This window comes from Lampetra planeri, chromosome 35 (genome assembly GCF_965212315.1).
Source record: "Lampetra planeri chromosome 35, kcLamPlan1.2.h2, whole genome shotgun sequence".
Lineage (NCBI taxonomy): Eukaryota > Metazoa > Chordata > Hyperoartia > Petromyzontiformes > Petromyzontidae > Lampetra > Lampetra planeri.
In genome coordinates this window covers 1397386-1425034 of record NC_136141.1, presented here as the reverse complement: position 1 = coordinate 1425034, position 27649 = coordinate 1397386, and the positions used below count along the sequence as shown (strand labels likewise).

The window sequence follows — 27649 nt, the reverse complement described above, 5'->3', positions numbered from 1 at the left end:
CCCGCGCGCCGACGGGCTCTGGGTGCAAGCCGTCCACGCGGCACTGCCGGGCGGCGCTCGCCGCGCTCACCCCCGCCGTGCCGGCAAAGGCCAGGGGCGTTGCCCCGTGATCTATGAGACCCCTCCCATTTCTGAAATAGTTTATCAGAGTTACATTGTCCTGATTGACTCCTGGGAAGGCACACTTATCCCTTTTACAATCTTCCCTCCTGTGTCCTGCGAACAACAAAGAAAAAAAATAAACAAACGTTTTTCCTTCCGCTTTTGACATTTTTATTCCGCGCCGTTCACCGAGCACAGGGGCTGCTGAGCTGCGAGGGAGGGGGGTGGAGGGGGGGCCCGCGTAGCAACGCTAGAGCCGCTGCCGCTTGTGCAGGCTCTTGTGCCGTGCCATGTTGAACGACCGGGAAAACCTCTTCCCGCAGAGGTCGCACACGTAAGGCTTCGAGTCCGTGTGAGTCTTCTTGTGCTGCAGCAGGTTGCTGGACTGCGCGAACCTGCGACCGCACTCCTCGCACATGAAGGGCTTCTCGCCCGTGTGTGTCCTCTGGTGCTTGTGCAGGCAGTGCTGGTAGTGAAACCACGCGTCGCACTCCATGCACTGGTAGCCACGCGCCACCGCGCTCTGCCCCTCGGCGTCCGGGAGGATCTCAAACGGCTCGCCGCCGCCGCCGCCGCCACCGCCGCCTCCCGTCTCTCCCAAGCGGCGGTGGCGCTCGGACCTCGTGGTCCCCGGCCAGCGCCAGCTACCGCCGCCCAATTGGCCGCTTGCGCCCGGCTGCGGGTCGCTACGGGCCTTCCCGGGGAGCTGCGCGTGGCGGGTGGCGGCGAGATCTGTAACGCTAGCCTGGTCCTCGCAGCGGTCGTGCGCGTCAGTCCACGTCTGCTCTGTGGGTTTATAACCTCCAGACAGCCTGCCACTCCAGACACCTGTTTAAATTTAAACACGTAGAGCTTTAGCACGGGACCCTGCCCGGCGAGGCAGGCTGCAGAGAACACGAGCAGAACACCGCAACGGCGCAAAGCCATCAAAACGCCGTGAGCATAAGAGCTAGAAAATTCAAGTTAGAAAATTTCAATGCTTTTTGTCATATTAGCAGTCTGCTGTGACCATTGTACAGTTCCGTTGGTGATCCAGAAATCCCGAGTGGTAATGGACTAGCAGCTGGAGCTGTACAATCTGGTGTTGATTTAAAATCTTCAACCCAGAAAACCTCCCTGACTCAACTCTTTCATTTTGGAATGTTTGGATAATTTCTTTCTGGAGCATTTCCTGCACATGTGGAGGAAACGAAAGTTCCATCCAAGAAGAGAACGATCAAAGTTACAGCCCAGGCATCAATGCTGTCGAGGAGAGTGCTACGTGTGCAAGCAGGCGTGTACCGGAGTGATCATGCATGATCATTGCATGCGTACATGCATGGTTACGTACTGGAGATTGCGTGTGAGAGTGACCATGCAGGTGCGCGTAAGCGAGCGTGTGCCCAAGTGCGCATACGTGCACACTCGGCCGTAAGCATGAGCGCGAGCGTGTGCGCGAGCGTATCCGTTTCAGGCGCCTCTCACCTGCTATGCGTTGGTCCGCGGCTGCTCCGCCTCCCGCACGTGGCTGGAAGCCCCTGGAGTCCGGGGACAGCTGCAGCTGCTCGCCCAGGCGGTCGGGCGCCACCCCCGCCGCCCCCATGTGGCAGTGGCCCCTGGCTCCCAGCGCGTACACACTCCCGGCCGACCTGGTCCCTGCCCCCCCGACTCTGCCTCCTTGTCCCGCCGCCGCCGCCGCTCCCGCGAGCGTCACGCTGCCCCGTCGAACCCAGCCGCTGTCCCTCCCCAGGCCGGTCGGTGCCGGGCTGGCGCGGTGGAACGGCTGCTCACGTGGCTCCCCGGTCTGGTGCGGCATCTCCAAATCGGCGCTCATGCCGATGAAATTCCTGCTGTCCGACGAACCGATTTCGACTGCTCACGCAAATGGGGGGGGGGGGCAGGATAAACGTTACGCATACGCAGCGATGGTAGTGGAAGCAACACAGGAGGGTAGACGCTTAATCACGGCTCTCACAAACGCTGTGTTGTTGGTGATTTAGAATTCCTGCTCGACACATCGTCACACAGACTTCACTAAAAATGTACCACCAAGCATTATAATTGAGGAGTTTGAAGTTATCAAACGGAATGTTGCATCCCCGCTATCTTAAATCGTTAAAAGTACACGTACGGTATCATTCTAGGCGTTTCAATTGTATGTTGTCCAACCTCCATTGAACAGTGCTTTCTCAATGGCCTTCCACCTTGTTAAACTACACCGCGTTTTCGTCAGCCGTACGCGCGAACGGAGGTGCAGCAGCAGCGCTAAGCAGGGCGTGAGATGCCACGGCTCTCACTCACCGCTGTGCACGACGACCCCCGCCTCCACACTCAGGTTCCAGTCGTCGGGCTCGGCTCCATCTCCTCGCTCCCCGTCATCGAACACGTTTTCTCGCTGGTCCAGGCACCCGACCCTGTCGTCTGAGAAGACGCAACGCAGGCCAAAAGCTGCGAGGCGAGTTTTTCGACTCGCGACACGGACGGCTAAAGTGAGGCCTGCGTGGCCAGCGGAGCTTACCGCTCTCAATGCCAGTTGGGGCCACGCATCGGAGGAGTTTTCCCGTTCAACTGCAGCGGTGGCATTTTCTACCTATCGTGCATCTGGATTTGCCCCTTGTGGATTTGCGGGGTTTTGGGATAAACTTGCAATATATATGTCACAAACCTCTCAGGAACTCATCCTTCTCCAGCTTCACTTCCGCCAGCAGCTCTTTCGTGCTCACGCAACTGGCAGCGTAAACTGCGATTGGCAGCGGCTCCTGCCGGGGCTCATCCGCTCCCGCCAGTGGCACTTTCGTCGAAGCTAAAGACGACACAAAAATAGATGTAGCCAGAGGATCGTTATTTTATTACAAGCGGAGATCACTATCGCGCACGGACATCATTGCGACTCTCGCCTGTTACATGAGCTTGGTGGCTTTGGAGTGGGGGGCTGCAGTTATGAGACCACTCGACTTTTTGCAAAATCTTTCGGTGGAATACATAGCTGAACCTTTGTTGTGTGATTGTTGTTGCAATAAAAATTGGATATAATTAAAGCATCCAAAAGGAATCACATCTCAGCAGAAGAAATGTTTTTGGGGTGAGAGGGTAGGAGGCTACATGGCAAAGGATGATGATGATGGCATAATAGTCAGTCCAATTGAAGAAATATAGAGAATGGAGTCCCCATCACAGGTGCAGGAGGCATGATTATCATTAATTATTCACACATCGCTGTTTTTCTCTTATCTATTGATGCTTAAGGTCGTGTTGCTTATTTTGCTGTGCTGACACATGTTCCACCATACTTTCCAACCCAGATCTCACTTGCACAAGAGGCTCTCAACTGCTATACAGTTCACATGTATGTACGAACGTATGTATCCCAATAAAGGAACAGCAGTGAGGATTCAGCATTCAATGCTGTAGGCGACCTGTAGCGAAACGTATTGGTTTAAAACCACTTTGATTTGACCCAAAGTGACGAGAGAGGTGTGTGACCAAGAGCCAGACACCTTCGGAGTTGTGCTCCAACTTGATGGCAGCTCCCCTCCACGCCATGCAGCCCGAACTGTCGTCCCCGCCGGGATGCGGGACAATGTCCATGGCGGAGCCATCGCCTGCGGGGAGAACAAAGAACAAAGATCCCCCGTGTAGCCTTAACAGACTGTAGGGTCAAGTGCTGTTAGCGAGTAGCACCTGTGAAAGACGGCACGGCACACGAGAGGGGAGGTGGCCAGCACCACGCCCGGCCACCTTTTGTCTCCTCAGTGGCGATGATTTTACACACCGCACCAGGTTCTAATTTGAGGCCGAGTCAACCTAGGGCAGGCCCAGAATCGATTCAGATAATCGTCACTGGCGATGGCCATGAGCGGAAATCGAACTTGGGTCGCCGGTTTCGTAGCACAGCGCGCTAACCGTTGCACCGCCGCTCCCCACCAACATGCTCGCACTTAGTCTGGCCCTCCTCTTCCAGCCGACAATGGTTGAGCAACACAAGTCGAGAATGGATTCCGAAAACAATTATCGAGAGATCTATGACCGAGTGACAGCCCCTATGCACGACAAGACATGAACAAATGCAACAGAAAATGCCGCCCCGGAATCCCGACAGGATTGCACGTCACCTGGTTCCACTAGTGGCTCTTCCTCCTCGTCAGCCACGTCCTGAGCTTCCTCCGTCACGCACGAGTCCACCACCACCGCTTCGTAATCGTCGGCCACGTTGACAACTGCAGGGCACCAGAGAGGGCAAGTTCTCCATCATCATCATCATCATCGTCGTCGTCTGGGGTCAATTCACTTCTGGATGAAGGCATCCCCCAAACTGCTGCCACATTCCACCATTCTTCTATGCAAAATCAAAAGGTCCAGCAAATAGTAAATCAATAAATCCAAATCGAATCGGCTACTGTTGCCACGAATTTTAGACTGCTGGAGTTGCAAAGTTCATATCTATCCACATTTGATGGGAGTACTGGAAAAAAACGTCATAATTCACTCTCATAGCCCAGGCAGTATACTTTTATTCAGAGGCAGATTAAGTGGATAAACAAAAAAGTGTATTTATTAAGTTCCTTGTGTGGCAAAATATGGAAACATTATTATATAAACTAGGGGTCATTGTGAATAATTTCAATGATGATAACTAACATAGGTCATCTTAAATATAATATTTGATCAAGATTTTCCATGACACACTTCAATTATAATTGAGTTTGAGGTTCACGAATGCCTCCAGCCAAGTCTACACAGGAGAAATGGTGCAGCACCAAGGCGAGTGTCACTCGATCCACGACTGTGACGATACGTACAGCACTGAACCGACTGCTACCGGCGTCACGTCACGAGACCAAGATTCCATGAAGAACTCTCGCTTTCGACACTCCTCACGATGCACGTTTTCTCTTTTATCCGCTCACAGTCTCTACAGCGCCAACAAAGAAGAGTGTAAAGCGGCGTCCACCTGTGCCCGGGTACGGGACGTGCTCTCCCTCGCCATCGTCCAGCGGCACCACGGGGTAGAGGGCGGGCTCCAGGCAGCTGAACCTCTCGGCCGAGTGCAGCAGCTCCTGGCTCAGGCTGTTGAGCATGAGGACGATGGCGTCCAGGAGGCCGCTCAGGAACGGCTGGAACGCCGCCGCGTTGCCGGCGGCCTGGAGGCCGCCGCCGGCCCCGTCATGGCCCTTGGGGGACGAGGCCTCGGTGAGGCGGCGCAGCACGGCGTAGAAGGCGAAGGGCAGCCGCTCCCTGGCGGCGGCGAACATCTCGGCCCTGACGTGGGGCTGCTCGGCGCACGCCAGGAAGGCCTCGTAGTCGCCGATGCCCAGCTCCCGGTCCACGGCCTCGGCCACGCTGAGGCTCACGCCGTGAGCGGCCAGCCACGCCGGGAAGTCCTGGCGCGGGTTGATGTGGGACACCACTGCGGCCGCCGCCACCGCCGCCATTGCTGGAAATTCGGTTCACACTGCAGGCCTGCGTGTCCATGAAATACACGGTCAACACATGAATGGTCTACGCCATAATCACGTAATAACACCGTTCTCTTGTCGATTTGCCGTGGCGATTCCAACCTGATGATGAAACAGTTTGCAAAACCTGATGTGATGATCATGCCAATGTCCAAAGAAAGAGATTAATTATAAAATAATTTTGTCATTTTCTTTTCTGAGAAGACGTTGAAGCACTAATTATAAATGCTCCATGAGACTGCGCTGGGTGCGGATGCCAAAAAACCCACAATGAATGGAACCGACAGCAGCGAGCATGGTGAATGCACATTCGTACTCTGCACAGAGAACCACTGTGTCAGAGCGCAAAAAATGTAACGTCAGCATTTGTCCTTTAGACCTTTCAGAACTCTTTACTACAAACACTCTTTGTTTTACGTACAACAGACGGGGCACTTGCCGTATGATAGCGTGCATGCGATGTGATGACTTCTGTTTCAGAGTAACGCAGGCAACACTGCATCAAATCACAGCGGCTGTGTGGGGTCCCTCTTCTCGCAGTTTTCCGTCCAGAAAATACTTGACCAGAACATTCCTCGAGCTGATGCCACAGAAACCATCATATAAATGGCTACGCGCCAGTGAAACTGAATAATGCACTTTGAAACAAGCCGGCGACATAATAAAGTGTGTGTGTGTTTAGCGTCCCATGATAAAGATTACTCCAAAGTTCATGGAATTGCCCAAAAAACTTTGTGAGGTCAGACAGCCTAGCACTGTTATGGCTGGGTTCCCACTCAACCAAACTACCACAGAGCAACAGAGGCTACACCAATGTTTACCAAAACACGTGCTCATGATCCACCAGTCACCTTTCAAGATTTTACAATCTTCTCCATTCAATACAAAAAAAGACTTAACGCTGCACGTGTCTGATGAATGGTAAAGACGTCTCGCGTGACGTATCAGCGCCAATTCAATTTAGATTACCTTAATTTGAATAAATTATCTCACTGCGACGAGGGACGTATATTAATTCGTTCCTGAACAGGCGATGAGCATCAAACTCCTGACATTGAGGGCTTGGGAGTGGTTTGACCGCCATGCGGGTTCCACCGAGGTTCTAGTGAAACAGCGGAGATGTGTTCCAGTGGTTCCTATATTGTGCTTTGATCTCGGTGACCTCACCTGCACCGTCTCACTCGTATTGTGCGGTCTTCACTCTGTTTAGTCCGCACTGTAGGTCTCCTTTGTGCTGCTGAACCTTGCTTATAATTAGAGACTCGTTATTTGTCTTAGTTGCAGTGTCTCTTGTGATGTCTGTCATCTGCACTCGAATTTGTAGTTTCGGGTCTGCCTCGCTTCGTATTACGCTATCAGTTATTTGTCTAATTTGTTTCATTTTGTTTGTTCAATGCGTCTCGTTTGCTCTGTTTAGATCGTACTGTTTTGTCCTATCTCTTGTTTGCTTTGTCTCATCACGACTGTTTATTCTCCATTGTTTGTTCTGTTTCGTTCATTGCGACGATGAGCCGAAAAGGAATAAATACTTATCGCATTGCGTGCGCGTTAGTCGCCATGCATATTCAAGTCGCGACATTTTGATGCACGTATCGCGAAACTGGGGATCCACCACACCGATGAACTTACACGCTTAATGGAACACAATAAAAACCGAACTTGAGAAATGCATTGCTGTACTGGGACAAAGTAGACAGCACAAACGGAGCAGATAGGCCAGGAAGAGACGTTGTATGAAGACAGTGCATACCGCAGACATAGCGGACGAGACGGACAGCCGGAACAAGACAGCGAGGCACAAAGTACGCAGACAGGACAGCGAAGACATTGACGTGGAGACGATAACAACGTACCGGGCGAAACAGACGGAACACACCGAATGTCAAGTGCACCTCCGACGAACACGGTTGGCAACGTAAGGTGCGAAAGAAGTTCAACATACATACGAAATAGAACAGACGATGAAGACAGAACAGGCGAGATTGACTGAATATACGCAATGGGACACTTTTGTCAAAATAAAATAGCACGGTAAGCGAGTAGATATAGCGTCTATGCACAGAACACAAACGAGGCGATACAATGTACACGGACTGCACAGAGGACACACCAGACAGCACACACAGTCTAAGTACAAGCGACGCCGAGACAAAGCGGCCACACGAGACGAGCTGAACGAACAAAGTCGTAAATGGGCCGCAACAAAACCACGACGCCACGGCGTGGAGGGCCCCAGAGCAGAGGTCGCAACCGGGTACCCGATACCCGCACCCTACCTGATACCCGTTTGCGACCCTGGTGCGGCCGGGTACGGGTAGGCCGTGAGTCACTGGTGAGTCACCGTTTGTCACTCATTTCCCAACGTCGTCTCTTCTCACAATTCAAGATCCTAGAATCAACCCACCCGCGCCTGCAACGTGGCTTCATCCCAGAGGTCGCAATCAGGTACCCGATACCCGTACCCTACCCGTACCCAGGCAGACCGGTACCCGCAAACCGGTACCCGTAACCCGGCCGTACCCTACCCGTACCCTGCCTGGGTACGGGTAGGGTACGGCCGGGTTACGGGTACCGGTTTGCGACCCTGGTGCGGCCGGGTACGGGTAAGGAATCAAAACCCGTTTGCGACCTCTGCCCAAGAGGCACCGCAGCCACTCGCGGCTTCGATCCGTGCCGCCGATCACACGCCAGCAACTCGAGTGGGAACCCGTCCACGGTTCGGTGGCACCATTGGAACCTCCTTTGCCAGTAGGAAGACATGATAATTGTTTTTTTACCCTTTTATCTGGCAACAAAACTGACACCTTTTTTCATTATCAGAGTTGTGTTTTTTGTTTGCATTCCGACCGCAGGTATTGTGGTCAATGCAAACATGACTGCTTGTAAAAAAATGTGTCAGTTTTGTTGCCAGATAGAAGGGTAAAAAAACAATTATCGGTTCGGTGGCAATTTGCGAGCAGCGCGAGTTCAGTGGCATTCGCTTTTCAAGTCGGCGAGCGCCCCGGCCTCTCCATCTCCGGGCTCAGTTTCCCTGCCAGGGGCCCGCGCTCAGCCCCGGCAGTGCCATCAGACAAGGGCCGGGGGTGCGTGGATGAGGGGTAGGCCGAGAGCCGGCCCGTTGGCTACAATGAAACCATCGAGCACTGCTGAAAAGCCAATGTCTGAAGTGAAGAAGTAGTGTTTTAAAAACAAACTATTCACGTAAATGGCGTTGTGTTGGTCGGGAGTTACCTGGCAAACAGCAGCAGCTGCTGTTACATCCCAGCGCAGACGTTGAGCGCGGCCGCCATTACCTAGTGACGAGCTTTGCCGAGTCAACACGGGCGCCGATTGGCCGGCGTATCTCGGCACCGATTGGCCAAGATCTCTCGGCGCCGATTGGCCGGCGTCTCTCGTCGCCGATTGGCCAAGATCTCTCGGCGCCGATTGGTCGGCGTCTCTCGGCACCGATTGGCCGACGTCTCTCGGCGCCGATTGGCCAAGATCTCTCGGCGCCGATTGGCCGGCATCTATCGGCGCCGATTGGTCGGGATCTCTCAGCACTGATTGGCTCACATTTGAGCTTGCGTCCCGCAGGCGCTACAAAGGTAAAGGCGCAGCGCCCCTGCAGCCACGTGGGCCCCGCACTAGTGGCGCAAGGGGCTCCCTCTCGACTAGCACGGTTGGCTACGTACGGTGCAAAAGAAGTTCAACATTGTACATACATCGAGGGAGCGCTAGAGAGCTCCTGAATGGGGTTGCTATTGGTTACTCTTCTACGTTGCCCAGAAATATTGGAAGGGAAGCACCCACAAAGATAAAGATCCCCCCGGATAGCCTGAACAGGCTGTTGGGGCAAGTGCTGTTAGCGAGCAGCACCTCTGAAGGCCGGCAATGTGGAACACGCAACCTGCTTTGTCCTGTTGGCTGGGCCGATTGCATGCAATGGGATTTTTTTTTAAAGCTAAATTTGAATTGCCTCGCCGGAAGACAGAAGCGGCTACCCCATGTATACAAGTAAATGTCATAGGCAAGGCTGGAGCGCGGTGACCCGACCCTTCTCCCCCGATGCGTCCAACCCAAGAAGTGCCCCTGAAGCAGCCAGATGCCTCTGCGGGGTCTGCTCAGACCTCCGCACTTCTGACCCTTGGCAAGCTGGCAGCCCCCTCCCTTCCTCCATCAGCCCCGTGTACACTGTTTACACGAATTATTTAGTGATGCTGTGTTGGCAATTTTAGTGCACATACACACATCTAAAGAAAAAAAAAATAAACCTTGAAATTCATAAGATAGCACATTAAATGTTCCTTATGGAGGGTAATTTCCGAAAAGGTTGGCGAGATTTTCGCTTTTATGGCAGTTATTGGTATAGCCCCGTCCACAAGAGGCAATGTATTTTTTAATATTTTATTAATCTTGATTTTAAGCTTTCGTGACTGCAGGAATCCATACCTCTTTGGTTCTTTCGGTAAAGTCACGTAGGTAGAAAATACATCATTATACCTACGTGACTCTACCGAAAAAACCAAAGAGAATGTATTTTTTACTTTCACTTGCCACCAAACAGACGACTCAATCCACTTTTGTTTATTAAACATTAAAACAATAAAAAAAAGTATCACGCATGTTTAACGTTGCCGTACGTTAGCAATAACGACCGTCCATGTGCGCGCATATTCAGCGCTGTTGCGGATACTGTGACAACTGCAGACCCTCGGGAAAACCCATTCCCTCCCACCTCTCGCAGCCCACGTTAAAGAAACACAGGTGAAGTTGTTGCAATGATGAGTTGCACTTCTTAGGCACCTTTCACAATATCTCAAGGTGCCATGGGTGAAAAGGGCACGGATAACAGCCGGATGACAGAATAAGGGTCCAGAGAAACTAAGCTAACTAAAGATGTTTTTAGTTGGTACTAACACTGTCCAAGAGGCCGATTTACACAAGTGGGGGGGGGGGTCACCAGGACGGGAATTCTCTAACCTGAGGAGACACCAGTCGGGAGTTCCACATTAAATGCCCGACCACCCCAAGAAAGTAGCCAAGACCGAGGTATACATAGAAGGGCACCATCGACAAATCTTGAAGGGGGCACACGGTTGCATTAGCTGCTGAATATAAATTGGAGCTCGCTTTCAAAAATACCTCAAATATAAGCAACGTGATCTTAACTTCCACTTGTTTGGAGACGGGGAGCCAATGCGAAGATGCAAGAACTGGAGCGATGTATTCTCCCAGTGCAGGACGAGCAAGCATCTTGACTGCTGCATTTGGCATCTTGATAGGGACCCCGATCAACAAGGCAATACAAACATTCAATCCACAATAAAACAATTGCATGGAGCAGCAGCTCTGCATCGGCAGATGCAAGAATGATGCAATTAAGTAATGGTTATATGGAAAAAATGCAGTCTTAATAGCCCTATTAATCGTCGGATTCCTCTAGTATAAATAAAGATTCTGAATGTGCCTCGCAGGAATGAGACTGGACAAATTGCACCCCCCGAGTTATCTGACGTCATGCACCGGGCACACACATTCTGGCCATTGATCACCAGGCAGAATAAACCAATTCCACTACTCAGGGACATGACGGAAGGTAAAAGTTGGACCGTTGACTGTTAACCTCGTGGATGAAACGAGATTGAGGCACACCGAGACAGGTTGTAAATGACTGTACATCAGTGACTGACAGTTCACACCAGACAGTGCCATTACACGATAGAATACTTCAAAGGTGGCAATACAAATTGGGCAAACAACATGCAGTGCACGCAGTGCAATTTACTGTAAAGAAGGGTAATATATGAGGCTGAACAATAGACACAAAGTACAATCTAGACACATCACGGCAAATTGTACAAACTATTGTCGAGTACCGGCAGTAACAAATGAGAAACGGGAGAAACAACCAACGCGACAGCAGACAAAACAACACAAATGAAAAGGTACAAACGAGACGAATGGTACGGAAGGGGAGAAGGTAACCAGTACAAAACAAGAGAATACAAACAAGGCAAAATAAGGAAGCCGATGTTTTTACCGCATTGTAATAAATCAGGTCAAAAGAAGAGTAAATTGTGTTACTCTTGGCAGGAAGTTACACAATCCACGCGACCTCTCAGCAGACGGTCTCCATTTCCCCGTGCTGCAGGCCACGGCAGTTTATGCGAGTCAAGGTGGTACACAAACCTCATTATTTGTATCCATTGCTCACAGGACCAAGTGTCTTTCTTACATGGGGAGTCTCATTCACAACTCGGGACAGGACCAAATACACAGGCGGGAGTAAGGGGGCTCTCGTTACCGCCTTAATTTTCGGGAAGGGGGAGCACCCAAATCTATACCCTCCATTTAAAACTACGTGAGGAGCACGCCTTGGTGCTGGTAACACTTCCAATTGATGGTTCCCTTTAACGGGCGGCCTTGAATGATGACCGAAATTCCACTCGAGGTGTGCACACCTCCAAGCAGGTGGTGGTGAACCGTGCAACCGTTTTGAGATCTGGCATTTGAAATCGATGGCATCAACCGCGCGTCGTCCTTGGTGACCTCTGCCTTCACATTTGGGGTGCTGCTCTGAATGGGGAAGAGCATCGAATTCCATTCGGGGGGGGTGGGTATGGACCCCTCCCACCCATAATCCCTATGGAATCACTTGTTCCATACTCCACAAACCTCAAAGTTCATATATACATTTCACAAACACGCTCGAAACATCGCATATACTGTATGTGCGCGACAAGTAACCTTGTTAAACACGCGCTTCTTTTTTTAAAGAACATTATTTTCACTACCATCAGTGTCCACGGAGAAACGCAGGCAGCCACGGATCATGAGGCGTTTGTGGTCAATGGCAACCGATTAGCACAAAATCACGTAAAAGCCAACACCGCATTAATCACTCCGTATATATAAATTCCGTACATCACACGCCGCACAAATTGCCAATTCAATACAACCGCTGTATTGATATTCCAGTACCAAGTTCACCAGCGATAGTGCCGGCTATGCGACTGGAATGCGTGGAAGCACTGCGGTACGTGATGAAATGTGCATGGAGAATCCTGGTGATGTGCGTGGATGTGACAGGCAGCTGGCAGATGCAGCCGACCTTGCCGAACTCCTGCATCCGCACCTCTTAAAACAGGACAGCTTCTTGGGCTTGCTTGCAGCTCAAGTTGACGAGTCACTTTCTTAACGGAGCAGATATCTGCTCACAATAGCTTAGTCTTGGGTAAAATGACTAAGGATCTTTCTTCGTTTGGAAAAAAAAATAAGAGGTCCCCTCAAGTGTATGATCTTGATGGAGTTGAGACCCACATGGAAGACCCGAGCTGGAGTCAGGTCAGAGTGTTGGGCTGAGCCATCAGGCATCCAGGCGATGATCAAAGCTGCTACTATCAGTTGCCACACAGCCATGAGCCTGCCTGCCACTACCACACCACCAAAAACACACACGCATGCACAGATGATCCTGGCAACCTCCATTATCTACATAATACTGGGAGCATTACCAGCTTTGGAAAACCAGACCCATTTATATATTCCACAATTTACACAAGTAGCCATGGGCACCAATGAGTGAAGCATCAAGGGTATTCAGCCACCCCTGGTAGAATCCCCTAAGCGCAGAGCTGACCCCGTGGGCTCTCCTCCTTCACAGCGCAGCTCCGTGCAAGAGTCGCTTGGATATGTGAAGCTGCTGGTGGTAGCCGAGGCTGTCGGACGTGACGAAGCGCTTGCCGCACTGCTCGCACGCGAAGGGCCTCTCGCCCGTGTGGGAGCGCTTGTGCCGGGCCAGGTTGTTGGACACCCTGAAGCGCTTGCCGCACTGGGAGCACTCGTACGGTTTCTCGCCAGTGTGCTTGCGCTGGTGCGACAGCAGTGCGTACTTCTTGCCGAACATCTGCCCGCAAAGGGTGCACGTGAACGGAGCCGTCATGGTGCCGCCGGTGGCGGCGGCGATGACGGCGTAGGCAGCGGCGGACGCTCGTGCCCTCGCGCTGCCGTACCTGCGCGATTTGGTGCGCGCCACCGCCGAATGCATTCGCACAGCCTCACCGCCCGCCGCGGGGCCGGGGATGTGCTGGACGCACCGTTCAATGTGCGGAATGGCGCCCTGGTAGGCGGTGTGGTCAGAATCGGTGCTCGGCAGGGGACAGCCGACGTTCGCCTGAGCGGGTGAGCTCTCCCACAGGGCATTCCACTGGCCTGCGAGCAACACAAGACACCACCCTCTGTTGTATGGCGTCCTTCCCACTTGCAAGATTTATTGAGCCAAATCCGCTTCCACACTAGCGCATGCTAACTACGGCAGCAACACTTGCTAGAACCCACCGTCCAACGTCCAAACACATCACATCCCAAACGGAACGCACGGTTAATGTTGCGTCTTACGTGCATTATACTGATTGTTAAATGCAAATTTCAAAAACTCGTGGCAAAGTTCTTCAGTGGGGAAAACAAAAAAATGTGTCGAGGTACATGTATAAAAAAAACTTTAAATGTCTGTGGGCCGTGAGGACCACGAACAAATTTCTACACATTCCTATATAAAACACTAATTGTACACTTAAATAAAAGTCTAACAAAATGTTCTAACTTACCATTACCACCAGCAATGGACAATTATTCATAACACTAGTAATATTAACATATTCCAAAAAGAGCAATTAATCACTTTGGATACAGCACAGTACATTAACTAATTATTATAATAGGCACAACACTGCACTCCAGATACAAGTAAGAACACCGAGTGTATAAAAGCGTTGTCATTCGAGTTGTCGTCCTTCCATGGACTGCAGCATAGGACTCCATGCCCTAAACTCGCTGCGGTATTCATGATCCCATAACAAAGGTAGTGTTTGGTACGAAGAAAAGTATCATATGCCACAGTTCCTCTTCATCTGCGGCACCGCCTTCCACTGGCGAGGAAATTCATGATTGATAATCATCATCGAGACGCTAAAGTCAAGGAGAAGATGTGTCCGTCATGGAACATTGCTAAGTCCTTCCGGCGTGTGGAAGTTCGCGGGGTGGTAAAGCGACAGCAAATAAATTAATTTCGGAGTCGGAGACGGATTCTTTCTGGGCAGTTGCACGCCAGTAGCATGGGCGAAGCACACCAGTGGTGGCAGTGGCGGCGGCGGTGGCAGCTTCAGTAATGCTGGAAGGACCTCCTGTGCTGGGTGAGGTGGTGCGAGCAGGAGAAGCGCTTGCCACAGCGCTCGCAGCCGAAGGGCCGCTCGCCCGTGTGGATGCGCCGGTGCCGCGTCAGGTTGTCGGAGCGCAGGAAGCGCTGGTCACAGAAGTCGCAGGCGTACGGGCGCTCGCCCGTGTGGTTACGCACGTGGATCCGCAGGCTGCGCTTGTGCATGAAGAGGCGGCCGCAGTGGTCGCAGCGGAACGGTGCGTTCAAACCGTCTTCGGTGGGTGGCGCCGGCGGGAATCCAGGAGCGGCGGTGGCCGCGGTGGCGGCGATTTCCACTCCGCGCTTGCTCCCTTCGCCGCTGTTCGCTCGGGCGTCTCCCAACGCGTTCCATCGCCAACTTTCGGGCCCAACGACATTCTCTACGAAAGCCTTCTCGCTCGGAAGCAATGGATGTTTCAGCTTTTCTGCATTGTCCGCACGAGTGTTGAAGGAGTCCACATTTCTACAAGCTGAAAAACCAAGAATATTTCTCCATAAGGACATGAACGATACAGATGGCCTCGTCAAATGCTCAAGTCAGCAATGTCAACGTATTTCTGGTTTGGAATCTTGCATTATGTACGCTTTCTTATTTTTTCTTTTACGTTTAAATCTTTTCATAAATATAGCCACAGATTTGTTTTCTTTCTATGAAAGGTGTATAATAGATTTTTTTTAGATTCTTTCAAATAACATGCATTTTACAAGTCAAAATATAATTTTTTTAAACAGCAGCTTAACTACCGTGTATTTACAAACAATTACGTAGATAACGTTTAACTTAAGCACATATCCATTACAATACTAGAATATTTACAACGGCAAAGAAAAAAAACTTAAACAGAACAAAATAAGTGAAACCCTCTCCCAAACATGGATTTGTCACAATTACAAAAACAAAAAAACCTGCCAAGCAACTTGGGCGAGCAAGGCCCTATTGTCGTCGTGCCCACCGAGCCTCATTCGATCGGCGGGCAGTGGACGTTGTGAAAGCCGGGCCCGTCTAGACTGAACCCTCCTAGTTCGCCCTCGTGCGTTTTCTGGTGCCTGCGCAAGTGCTGCTTCAGCCGGAAGGTCATGCCACAGTCCCTGCAGGAAAAGGGACGCTCCCCCGTGTGGATGCGCCGGTGGCGGGTCAGGTCATGCGACAGCGAGAACTTCTTGCCGCAGTCCTCGCATGCGTACAGATTGACTCCCGTGTGCGTGCGCTGGTGCCTTCGGAACGAGATCACGTTGCGGAAGCGGTGGCCGCAGTCGCCGCACTGGAAGGGTTTGCTTTCGCCAGTCTCGGCCGACGGCAGGTGCAGCCACATCTTGTCGACGGCATCCTGGATCGCCTGTGTACCGCCGACGCCGCCGCCGACGTCAGCGGAAGGGGGGCCATCGATTTCAAAGTGCATCCCGAACCCAGGGATATCCGATGGGCCGCCGGCCTGCTGTTGCGACTGAGTAATCGTATGGGACACGGATTGCCGGGGTCGGCCCAGGCCAGATAAATTGGAGCGGTGGTACCTCCACTTTGAAAACACATGGCCCTTTTCGTTCAGTCTGTGCACTGCGGCAAACGGAGGGAACTGGGGTGTGCTTGCCCGACTGGAATTTGAAACAGACCCCTCCTTCGTGACACCTGCAAACCGAGAAAAGCAAACTCGTCCACTACTGCTGCTCAACCCTGCTCCAAAGCACAATCCCTTTCTTTTTTTTATAGACAACTTATCAATCTTCCTGCCCCTTTACAAAATACAATGCAGCCTTTGCTTTCTGGTTGTGTTATAGAAAATGAAGCGATTTAACACGCAACCAATTATTGGTGCACATTTATTATTTCTTTCTTCCAGTATAAAACTGACAATTACAGATACACAAAACTGTCTCACTGCCATTAACTTTGCATTTATTGAAATAACATTTTTTTTACCATTTTTATAACTGACCTATCCTACTTGTAATATGTCTCACTTAACATCCAATTAACAGCCTTGGCAGACTTTGGCAATACCCCAAATTTCTCTTAAACTATAGCATGCAGTAAATATTGAAGAAGCATTATTAATAATCGTTTTTTTTTCTATCCACCCACCTTAACATTAAAATGCCATCCTGCCAAGATTACGAATTTCATCAGAGCACTGTGTCAATGAACATGCACTTGGGCAGCAATGCAATCCTGGACAAAATGCAGGAGAGGTGGCCAAATAGCATTGGGGCAGAGCACTAGCTTCAGCCATTGACAGCTAGGATAGGTCAAATGTCAAAGTATGCTTGTAATTACAAAGGTGGTTTGGAGTAGAGCAAGCTTTGACTTCATGTTTATTTGCCTCTGTAAGAAGTCTTCATGGTCTCGGTTTTTAAACTAACAGAGCTACAGCAATTTGAGACTATGTCGCTTCTCATGTTTGGCCAAATGATGCAGGTTTAATGAAGTCGGTGGCTGTCGAGCGCCAGACATTCCCTAAGCAGGTGAAATAATTTGTGTGGACGTTATCTTGCACTCTGGGCAAAAAAAACAAGTAAAATCTTTACAGCAAATGACGACTCTTCTTCGGTGTCACCATCATTGTAGATATTGGAACAGCACCTTGGCAAACGCACGCCAGTGGCTGCATGCGTCCGATCCATCACGGGAAGTTTTCCATTGTTGTCCTCTTTGCTTTTATTAATTTTCTTAACGGTAACGACACCGGCCTACAGCGACGAGGGCTTCTACAGTCTTCTGACATAATAAAAAAAAATAAGTGTGTGCCCCTACGGGAGGTCGGCATCGTCCATGTAGGTGGCTGCCGAGCGATGGATCCTGCGATGCCGGGCGAGGCTGTTGGACCACGTGAATCTTCTTCCGCACTTCTCACAAGCAAACGGCTTTTCCCCAGTGTGGATGCGCCGGTGCCGCGTCACTTCGCACGCCTTGCGGAAGAGGGCACCGCACACCTCGCACGCATGCCGCATTTTCCCATCCCCCATCCACCCCCGCGGGGACTGCTCGCCGCACGTCTCCCCCCATCGCTTGACAAAGCTACGGTGTGCCAGCACATTCCAGCCCTCCAGGTGATGATGCTGCTGCTGTTGCGAAGGACTCCTGAATTCTCTGTCCGACACGCCTTTGCTTTTCAGTTGGACGGCCGTTTTGGGGATCTTGCACTCAGCACCATTTCCTTTAGAGTCCTCACCTGTCACTACGGTCCGCTGGTGCTCAAACGAGGACCGCGCCGCACCCGGGCTCTCCGTCGCCGCCGCCGCCACCACTGCCGCCTGTTTTCCGTGCACCCAGGCTCGGCTGTCGTGACCCCTCCAGTCGCCGAATAGCTGCAGCGAGTGCTTCGGTGGCCGCTGGTGCGGCACAACGTTCGTGTCCACGGGGTAAAGGCCCTCTTCTGGATCCTCCCTCCACTCGCCTGCAGAAGAGGTCGGAGAAAACAGCCGCCGAGTGGGTTAAGTGGGCGCCAATGAAGCGGTGGCGCCGACAGCACAGTGACGTACCTCGGTGGTCCTAGTGATAGATTTGGCTCCTGTCAAAGTTCAGGCTGTTTGAATGATACTTGGGTCTCTGGTAACAAGCTGCGGGTACGTTGTCAAACATATGCAGGACCTGCCAATTCACCGCTGAGTTAGAAATACTATTCACTTTTTGAATGAGCATTTTTCCTTGAGTGCAATGAAACAAGACGTCCAGAGAAAACTCGAGTTACCACTTCCGAGGTTCGAATATACCGACACACAAAAGCCACTGCCGCCATCTCCCGTGCACAAGATTTGACATCTCAAAAACTACGCGCGATCCAGACCCTTGCCTCCGATACGCTGCAGAAAAACGGTGTGGGCCACCACACTCGTATAAAACTACAACCACCAATGAAGGTTAAGACCCCTTATGGGTCACACTGCTGCAAGGTAACGTGTGACACGCGTGGGTCGGTGGCCGCATAAACTTGGGAGCATACCCTCGGCGCCGTGCGGCCCCTTGCTGTCCGCAGGAAGGCCCCACTCGTTCTGGGTGGGGTCGCCCTCCGTGTCGGCACAGTGCATCATCTCAGCTGCCTCACCATCATCCCCAGCAGGAGTAGATTCTGTGGAAAAACAAAACTTTAAAACCCTCGCAAAGAAAAAATTCCCCGCGCACATCCTCGACGGGCTGAAACGCCACACAACGTCTCATTAGCAAGCATCTTACTCTCGTCATTTATAATTCGTGCCATTTTGTTAATCCATTGGGGGTACACGGACTCACTTGCTCTACTGCCATCTATTTCTCACCATGCTGGTCAGTGCAGGTTGGTGAAGGGGGAGGCCCAAGACTGGTTCAGATACCACTCGTGGCTAATGTTAGCTATTGCTGGGAATTGGACTAAGGTCGCCAGGTTCATAGAGCTGTCCACTGCTCACAACCCCCACTCTGCTATCTTCCACTTACAAAAGACCAGTTTACGGTTTAAATCAGGACATGCTGAGTTGGCCGGGTAGCCGCGGTCAGAGTGATAAGCTAGCACCGCTGAGATTCTGAGTTGAAATCCCACCAGCACCCAGAATTAAAACCCAGTTTTCAAGTGAAAGTGAGTCAATGGTGTAAGAGGCCAATCACCAATTACTGTACACAAAGATAAAAAAACATGGTCTTGCAATTAATTAGGCCGAATTTCAGCTCTGAGAATTTAAATAATGAGTTTGACTGTCGCACTACGCGAGTTTATTGCCGTGTATGGGCCACCTCTCCTGTGTAAAGGATAAAACGGTGACTTTTAAAGGATTCTTCGGGAGAAGTCCGGTGAAAAATGTATTTTGTGGCCGCTCTCCTACACACAAGGCACAGTGCTGCTTTGTGTGATTTCCGTACACATTCTAGATCTCAGGACATGATAGCACAATTGGAATAGATTGGTGGGAAAATAATCAAAACACTGGGGTTTTTTTTTTAGGAAATAAACAATAAGTGCATTTAAATACTACATTTTATGCATAGTGATTTTGGATAAACCTTCATAAGAATAAAGACCTATTGTAAATGTACATCTTACATAAATCCAAGCTAAATGAATTGCCTAATTTTGTGCTGAATATATTTTGCATTAGTGAATGGAGTGTTCCTCTACAAAACTGTTCACTCTTTTGAAAGCGACGATAATAAAAGCACACTTTTACCTGCTCCGTGGCAATACTTTTCTCTCTTCTCCACTTTAATATCCTTCCACACGTGGCTTGGGTCCACTCCATCTTCATCCAAAACTGGTGTCTTCACCTCGGCTGCAAAGATGTTTGAAATTGTTGTTAAGACATGAAGTTCAATGTTAACTTATGACCGGTTGTCAGTCTCAGTCCAATATTCTTCATTATGCTAGTGTTTACACTGTGGTTTGCTCCAGAATAATAATCACTGCAGTTTGGGTGAGAGCCAACACCATTCTAGAAGTTTTGTGTGTTTTTAAAGGGCTCACAAAACGCACATCTGGAAAACACACGTGTAAAATCATTCAGCGTTGATTCCAGAAATGGGCCCACACCTTTCCGCAGCCGTGACAAACCATTGCGCTTATCTAAACAACTGATAAAGCGCATGCTGGAAGATGGGTAGTCCATACACCTTTGACTTAAGAAAAAGTTTTTATTTGTGTGCGTCACACAACGTGATGTATCGGGCTCACACATTGCCTCAATAAAAATAAATATTTAAAAAAACTTTTCTTTTTGTTCTCAGTATGGGTATATTGACATCCACTTACAGCTTGTTCACTGCGTACATTATGTTCAAACGCCGTGTAAGTAAACGTGCTATTTCTACAGCACACACACTTTATGTGCGCATCTGCAGAATTGGAAACAGATTCCCCGAGTCAAGCCAAGATGCCTCCAAACATTGACTTCAACAAGGTCTAAATATGATAAAGGTAACATGTAGGGTATGTAAATATTAATTAATTAAAATTGCATACGAATCATGCTTTGAATCACGTGTAAAAAAGCATGACATTCAAGCATATGTTATTGAACATTTAACTTAGAGAATAATAGAAAAAAATTACCTAACAATAATCAAAATAAGAAAATGGATTTATACTGGAGGAAACCGAAGAGCTATGGAAGCTCCTTTTCACAGATGTCCAGTAAATAAGATAATACAAACAAAAAAATATATATAACACAATACAAAGTACACATTACACAGCAACATTAACTGTACAAAACTGAGACAAACAGTACGGACAGTACAAATGAGACGTATGGCATAAAGAATGCTTACACACCAAAAACATCGGTTCTTCAAACTGTGATCCTGAACCGTGGTGGGGCGAGTGAATCTTTAACACGCCCAGTAATAGTCCCCTTCCCTCCGCGAACACACACGCACCTTCCGTGGCCTGCTCCGCCTTCACGGTGCCCAGCCCCCACGCAGAGGAGCTCTGCGCCTCGCTGTCCTCCTGCAGGTCGGCTTGGGCGTGGCTGTGGGACGCCACTCCGTCCGGTGCTACCCTACCATCGGGACCTGCGCAGCAAGAGGCAGATGCAGAGGCGCATTGCACGTCTGGAGCAAGCTGTGTGCCATCGTGCGCCGGTAATGCTACGCGAAAAAGTTGTCACACAACTGCTTGTGAAGTTACTCAATTAGACCTATTCGTGCAAATATTTTATTATTTTTACATAAAGCATTTACAACACGTCAATCAGGTTTATGATGTTTAATTCTCAAGAGAAGAGGTATGTTGCATTATGTATTGCACCGAAGTTCACACAAAGGTTTTTGTGCACTCACGTGTAAAACCTGGATTGAACCTGGGTGGCCAATACTTAAAGATATGAACCCAAAGTCTCAGCGCTACTGCTCAGTGGTCTTGCCTCTCATGAAACCCACCTCAACATCTGCTGCGAAAACGTTCCACTTCATGCCCAAAGTGGTTTCTTGTAGCGTTGTAAAAACACTCTTTTCAAAAACCGGAAAGACTGCTTGTCACCATCATTCACGGCACTGCTTTTCGACGAGACCAGCGCCGTGGATTTTTGGAGATCGGGTATCACCCGGCTCACCTCACCCCAGCCGGCGACTCACCTATGAGTTCACCTTCACCAAGGTCGTCGTTCTCCTCCCATGTGTCCGTCTGCTGCCCGTCCACCTCCTCGTTGAGTCCAGCCGAAGTCTGCGCTGCGGACTGAGCCGCTTCCTCTGCGCTGTACCCCTCTGACATGCCTGTTGACGGGGCGTGTGCAATCAGCATTGCTCGCCGCGAAGCACGTCAAGGGTTCTTTAAAAGGCAGCAGAGCAGCAGTACTGACCGCTTGCTGATTGCATTCACCAGTGGGTTAAAGTGACTTTGCCACATCTTACAAAACTGACAATAAGGAAAAGGAAAAAAATGTGTTTGTTGCAACGAACAAAAAACATTTAGAGACAACTACAGGCAGACACGGATGTCCGGCAAGGTGACACCTGTTGTTATGGTGTCAAATCTAACAGAGGGGTTAATTCAGTCGACCATCCCCTCTGTGGAAAGTCAACAATGCCTGTCGTTTGAGTAGGCTCACTCCCACTATAGGAATGAGGAATCTCCATCAATGGATCAGGGCTATAAGTAGGAGACGAGCACTATCCATCCCATGGTCCTTTTGAGTGGAGAACCACTCTGAATTAAAATAGTGTTTTCATTCAAGTTGCACAATGCACTAGTGTTTTGTATGTTCTCCATTCGTTTTACAGATAATTACTGGGTTTTATTGTCACAATGTAGGATTGTAAAATAGTTCTAAATGCCCTGCATTCTGCCAAAAGTCTGCCAAGTTTATTGGTCAATGTTTGACCATCTCAGATCCTACTCAAGCCCAAAGAGCCTCAAAATCTGGGCTCTGTGCAGGTCAGGCTATGGTTGCCAGTGTTCCTTCCATTACTTCACTGGCCAGATATAATTTTACCACATTCCCACTGCAGTCTGAGTTCAGAAAGAAAACCTTGAATACCAGGGGCTCCTTATACACAAAGATTACAAGTGTAAATGTATGTAGGTAGCCAACAGTGCTAATCGGAGGTGCGGGGGAAGAACAAACTAAACACAACCAAAAGCAGTTCTAAAGAAATGAGATTTGATGGACTGTCATGATTTGGGGTACCAGTGAAAATCAAGATAGGTTTCTTTTGCAATGTGATTAGACTTTAGTAGTGGCTGCAGGTTTATATGAACCAATAACAGACAACATATACGAAGTGAAAGTAATCATGATTTGACTGTGTATATATATATTACATTACCGTTATTTATACAGATAGTCCGAGTTACGATGGTCCGACTTACGATATTTCGATGTTACGATGGCGATACGACAAAATTGTTAAATATTTTAAATTTTGCACGGCAGGCAAACGCAGCAGCGTACGAGGTACGATGCTGTACGTTGGGACGCTGCTGGGATGTACGCATCTCCCGCCTTGTGTGATGCCTGATAGGATTGTTACTTGAATACAACTTTCTATTAAATTGCAGTTCATATAGGTAGGCTAAGAATTTACCTTGTTTTTTTACTTTACATTTTACTGTCCAATACAGTTTTGTGATTAATAAATACATACAGTATATCGTTTATACAGTATGGTACTGTAAATTGCTCTGTTTTGGTAAATTATCACCATTCTTTAAGACTCCTGGGTAGGCTAAGCCATCTTCGACTTACAATATTTTTGACATATGATGGGGTCGTCGTAACGCATCTCCATCGTAAGTAGAGGACTACCTGTATTCACAAATGGAGTTTAGTGGCGGGACAATGGTAAGTGTACTTTGATATGAACAAGCGAACCTGTGTTCAATTCCCAGCGATGGCTATAATCAGTAGTTTGTAATGTCCGAACCGGTTCTGGGTCCATCACCGACAAGCAGAGTGAAGTATGTTCAGACAACCATCATGCTGGACACAGCGAAGGGAGGCCTTGATGGAGCAGAACGTTAATGAGCCACTGCAAAGTATACGCACAAATAGAAGTGTCAGAAGATAAACTACCTTCATCATCCATGTACATCCTAGAATCCCGTTCTGTCCTGGGGTAGAGGGCGGGCTCCAGGCAGCTGAACCTCTCGGCTGAGTGCAGCAGCTCCTGGCTCAGGCTGTTGAGCATGAGGACGATGGCGTCCAGGAGGCCGCTCAGGAACGGCTGGAACGCCGCCGTGTTGCCAGCGGCCTGAAGGCCGCCGCCGGCCCCGTCGTGGCGCTTGGGGGACGAGGCCTCGGTGACGCGGCGCAGCACGGCGTAGAAGGCGAAGGGCAGCCGCTCCCTGGCGGCGGCAAACATCTCGGCCCTGATGTGGGGCTGCTCGGCGCACGCCAGGAAGGCCTCGTAGTCGCCGATGCCCAGCTCCCTGTCCACGGCCTCGGCCACGCTGAGGCTCACGCCGTGAGCGGCCAGCCACGCCGGGAAGTCCTGGCGCGGGTTGATGCTGGACACGGCCGCTGCGGCCATGGTCTCCAACTGTTTTGAATAAAAGTGCGAACCGAGGCAATTTCATTATCTCAATCTTACCATATTCAAATTATTGAATTGCACATCAATATCAAAAGGTAACTGGAGGTTATTAATTATCCTTTGCCACAACCAGCAGTCCATGCTATCAACTCCCTACCCCTGTTTATGTTGAGGCTCAAGATCTTTCTTTTCTCCTCTGCCAATGACCAACTGCCCTCTCACTGCAACATATTTGTACGTGGTCCCATTTAGAAGCTGCGCAAAATCCAATTGCGCTATACCGTTTTGCAAACCTTGAAAAATAACCTTGGTTAAAAGTGGCGGAATATCTAAACATCGTCCCTGCCTGGATAAATTCGTCGGTACCACTTGTGCGACTCAAGTGGTTGTGACCAATCAAAGCTCGCGGTGACGTCAAGTGGCATCCCAGGGCCGGGCGGCCGCGAGCATCGCTCACTGCGCGCTTCAAGCATCACTCACCGTGACTGTGCGGCATCGTTCACAAGTGGCCGAGAGCCCATTTGCAACAACCGACGTCCGACATGGCGACGACGACGAAAATGGCTGCAGACGTCTGCAGTGCAACCAGAAATCGTTTAACGTGGAGTTTTAAACCCCTGAAATTGTCCGAACGGTGGGATGCATTCACGAGGCGACACCAAAATTACCTCAAAAGGGTGTGGCCAATCCATTAAAAATGTTAGAGCTGTGGATAAAGTTTAAATGAAACGTGGAATTACTTTGAATCCCATTTACCAAAAACGACATTCAAGCACTTGACGAGCGATAGCCCTAGGAAATTGTGGTTACAGACGCCACAGCCGTGAATCTGCAACACTAATCATGTACCGTGGCAGCACTCAAGCGAACAAAGAACGGGCTGACCTTTAAGTTGACACATTGCTACATGATGCGCTTGCTATTGTTACCGTAAATAGTAATATGCTGAACACAACCAGCACTGCTACACCTGAGTGCATTGTATGTGTAAACAAAGAGACTAATAACGAATGGCATGTTCATGCACAGTTGGGGTTAAGCCAATTTTATGATATCAATGTACACAGCGAAGTATTCACGGTATAAAATGTAAATATTTAGTTGTGTAACATAAATGTCAGTTTTGGTTTGAGTACAGTAAAATAACAGCGTACATTTTTTCTTGGCAGCTAAAATGTGCAGATGACTGCAACGACAACCCGGTTTTATTCATGCTACCCCGACATTATAAATTATTAGTATACACACACACAAACTATGTGCATTAGTTAAATAATAGATGCCACTGCACACAGGTCAGACATACAAACTAAAGACACGCTCACACATACGTTATGACACGAATCACCGACTCGTACATGCTGAATGTTTCAGTTCTACGACATGGCTCAAGGAAGGTAGTTGATGTATTCCTCTCGTGTCACTGGAAGCTCGACATACTGGCTCGCTTATGTAAATATATGTCAACCTACACAGGCACGCACAATACAAATGTACGCAACGTACATGGACATACACAGTTCTAAAAGCTATTGCCCCGAGGATGTGTGGCTATGGTTAAAACACTCAACTCTACAAGCGAAAGGCCAATTACTTGACCAACAAATCATTATTTTGGGGCCTAGAAAATTACATAACTTTGTGCAGTCAACAGCGCCTGCTGTGCTATGTATGGGGTGACTCAGCCCCGCCGTACGAATGGAGACTTTCCACCCTGGGACCCAAGCCTCAATTAGAAAGGACGTGTTGAGTCTGCAGCGGGTTTCTCCACCGTTTTTTTTTTAAATACCGATTTGACTCACGGATATACAAACGCCGGGTTAAGGGCTGTCGGGAAACCAACCGAGACCATTTGAAACGCCGGAATTGCTTCATGTCGTGCACCGCGAGGATAATTATATCTCGAAATGTTCCTGCCTCTGCCCCACATTAGCCAGCGTGTAGAGTGGGGCACGGTACAGTCAAACAACAGCTCCACGCTTGCCACGGCATTGCACAGGGCAATGTATATCGTGCAACTGGAACGCAAACGCGATGAGGTTAAACACCAACAACCACAATAATAATTAAAAGAAGCGTGCGACTCCAGTAGCTACTTATTAAACAACAAATCCTCTCCGACAGAGGTTTAAACGCGAGATTCAGGCGTCGTTGAACGAAACAAATCGGGCGGCAACTTAAAATTCCGCTTGGCATTTAAAAAACGACCAACACCGCGAAGCTTCTTGTGACCCTGAGCGTTTGCCGTCACTTCGAATCGACGAAGCTCAAGAGATAATCACAGACGCTTATTTGAAATCTAGAACGCTTATTTGGCTTGTTTCTCAATTATAGAAGACGCCAACGCGTGCATTACACGTTTAAATAACCCCCCCCACTCACCTCCCCAATGTCCAAATCTCCGACGCTAGTGTGGACAAGAGTATGTTCTGTTTTCTATAATACACACCAACTGTACAATGATTGTATGGTAATGTGTGAAACCCCTGCTATGTATATACAGTAGTACAAAACAAAGATCCCCCGTGTAGCCTGTACCAGACTGTCGGGGCAAGTGGTGTTAGAGAGGAGCGACACGGCACACGAGGGGGTGGGTGGCCAGCACCACGCCCGGCCGCCAGCGGCACCAGGTACCCATTTGAGGCCGAGCCGACCTAGGGGAGGCCCATGACCGGCGGTTGAGATAATCGATCACCGGTGGGTGCTTGGTGTCCGTGGGGCAGGAATCGATCTCGGGCCGCCGGGTTCGTAGCGCTCGAACCGCAACTCCCCCCCCACACTCACGAGGCCTCAAACAGCGAACTCATCGATCACTCGCGGGGCCTCAAGCAGCGAACTCATCGATCACTCGCGGCGCGGTATCGGCCGCCAGCCATCGACGACGAAGCGCGCGGCTCGCGGCGAAACATCGCGGAGGGCGCTGGGACAGCGCGCCAACGCAACATCGCATCGGCGCCACGTCTGCGTGGCGAGGACCACAACAACAACGACGACGATTACTACAAACACGACGACGCCGCTGAGAATGGTCGTGGTGGAGGCGGGAGCGAGGCACAAAGACCGCGAAGACCGCGCCTCCAGTCCCCCGCCAAACAACAAAACAATCTCCGCTCCGCATCCACGGAGAGAGGAGGAGGAAGATGAGGAGAGGGAGTCAGGGACGACGACGGCGGAACGAGCTTGCCCCGAAATTTACCTCACGATGTTCGCGTCCGCCGCGAGTCGCGATGTCGGCGGCGGCGGCGAGGAAGAGGAGGCGGCCGCGCGCGTCCCTGGGCCTCGACCTCGCCTAGCGCCGGACGTGACGTCACGGCCGCGATACGATTATCGCCGGAAGCGATGTCGATTAAGGGAATCGATGATGATCGATAATTATTATCATCGGTTCGTAAAGAAGCAAATTCTCATATTCTCTTGGTTCTTTCGGTAAAGTCGTCACGTAGAAGGGAAACAATTAAATAATTAACATATTAAACAATAAAATTATCACGACGTTTCGACTGCAAC

At 49.9% G+C, this 27649-nt stretch overlaps 2 protein-coding genes across 2 annotated transcripts; both read right to left on the bottom strand.

Annotated features, from left to right (window-relative positions):
- Positions 1–223: 223 nt before the first annotated feature.
- Positions 224–27441, bottom strand: LOC144730162 (uncharacterized). The gene is made up of 17 exons (XM_078610762.1): positions 27339–27441; positions 23683–24148; positions 21746–21883; positions 21050–21184; positions 19846–19947; positions 18651–18776; positions 17880–18104; positions 15674–16339; positions 13181–13778; positions 9093–9163; positions 5033–5515; positions 4194–4298; positions 3579–3683; positions 2747–2884; positions 2383–2502; positions 1567–1953; positions 224–930 (listed from the first exon to the last, which is right to left on the bottom strand). Exons 2-17 carry the CDS (start codon positions 24137–24139, stop codon positions 353–355), a joined length of 4434 nt encoding a protein of 1477 aa, XP_078466888.1. The 5' UTR covers positions 24140–24148; positions 27339–27441; the 3' UTR covers positions 224–352.
- Positions 13758–15671, bottom strand: LOC144730201 (uncharacterized). Its single transcript, XM_078610816.1, has one exon. It carries the CDS (start codon positions 15214–15216, stop codon positions 14680–14682), a length of 537 nt encoding a protein of 178 aa, XP_078466942.1. The 5' UTR covers positions 15217–15671; the 3' UTR covers positions 13758–14679.
- Positions 27442–27649: the final 208 nt, after the last annotated feature.

Coding starts and splice junctions, on each gene's coding strand:
- LOC144730162 (XM_078610762.1), bottom strand. CDS start 24,139: ATGGCCGCAGCGGCCGTGTCCAGCATCAACCCGCGCCAGGACTTCCCG. Junction 16,340..17,879: donor CCAGCGGACCGTAGTGACAG/GTGAGGACTCTA, acceptor CTCGGTTTGCAG/GTGTCACGAAGGAGGGGTCT. Junction 13,779..15,673: donor CCACTGCCCGCCGATCGAAT/GAGGCTCGGTGG, acceptor AAATCTTGCAAG/TGGGAAGGACGCCATACAAC.
- LOC144730201 (XM_078610816.1), bottom strand. CDS start 15,216: ATGTCCTTATGGAGAAATATTCTTGGTTTTTCAGCTTGTAGAAATGTG.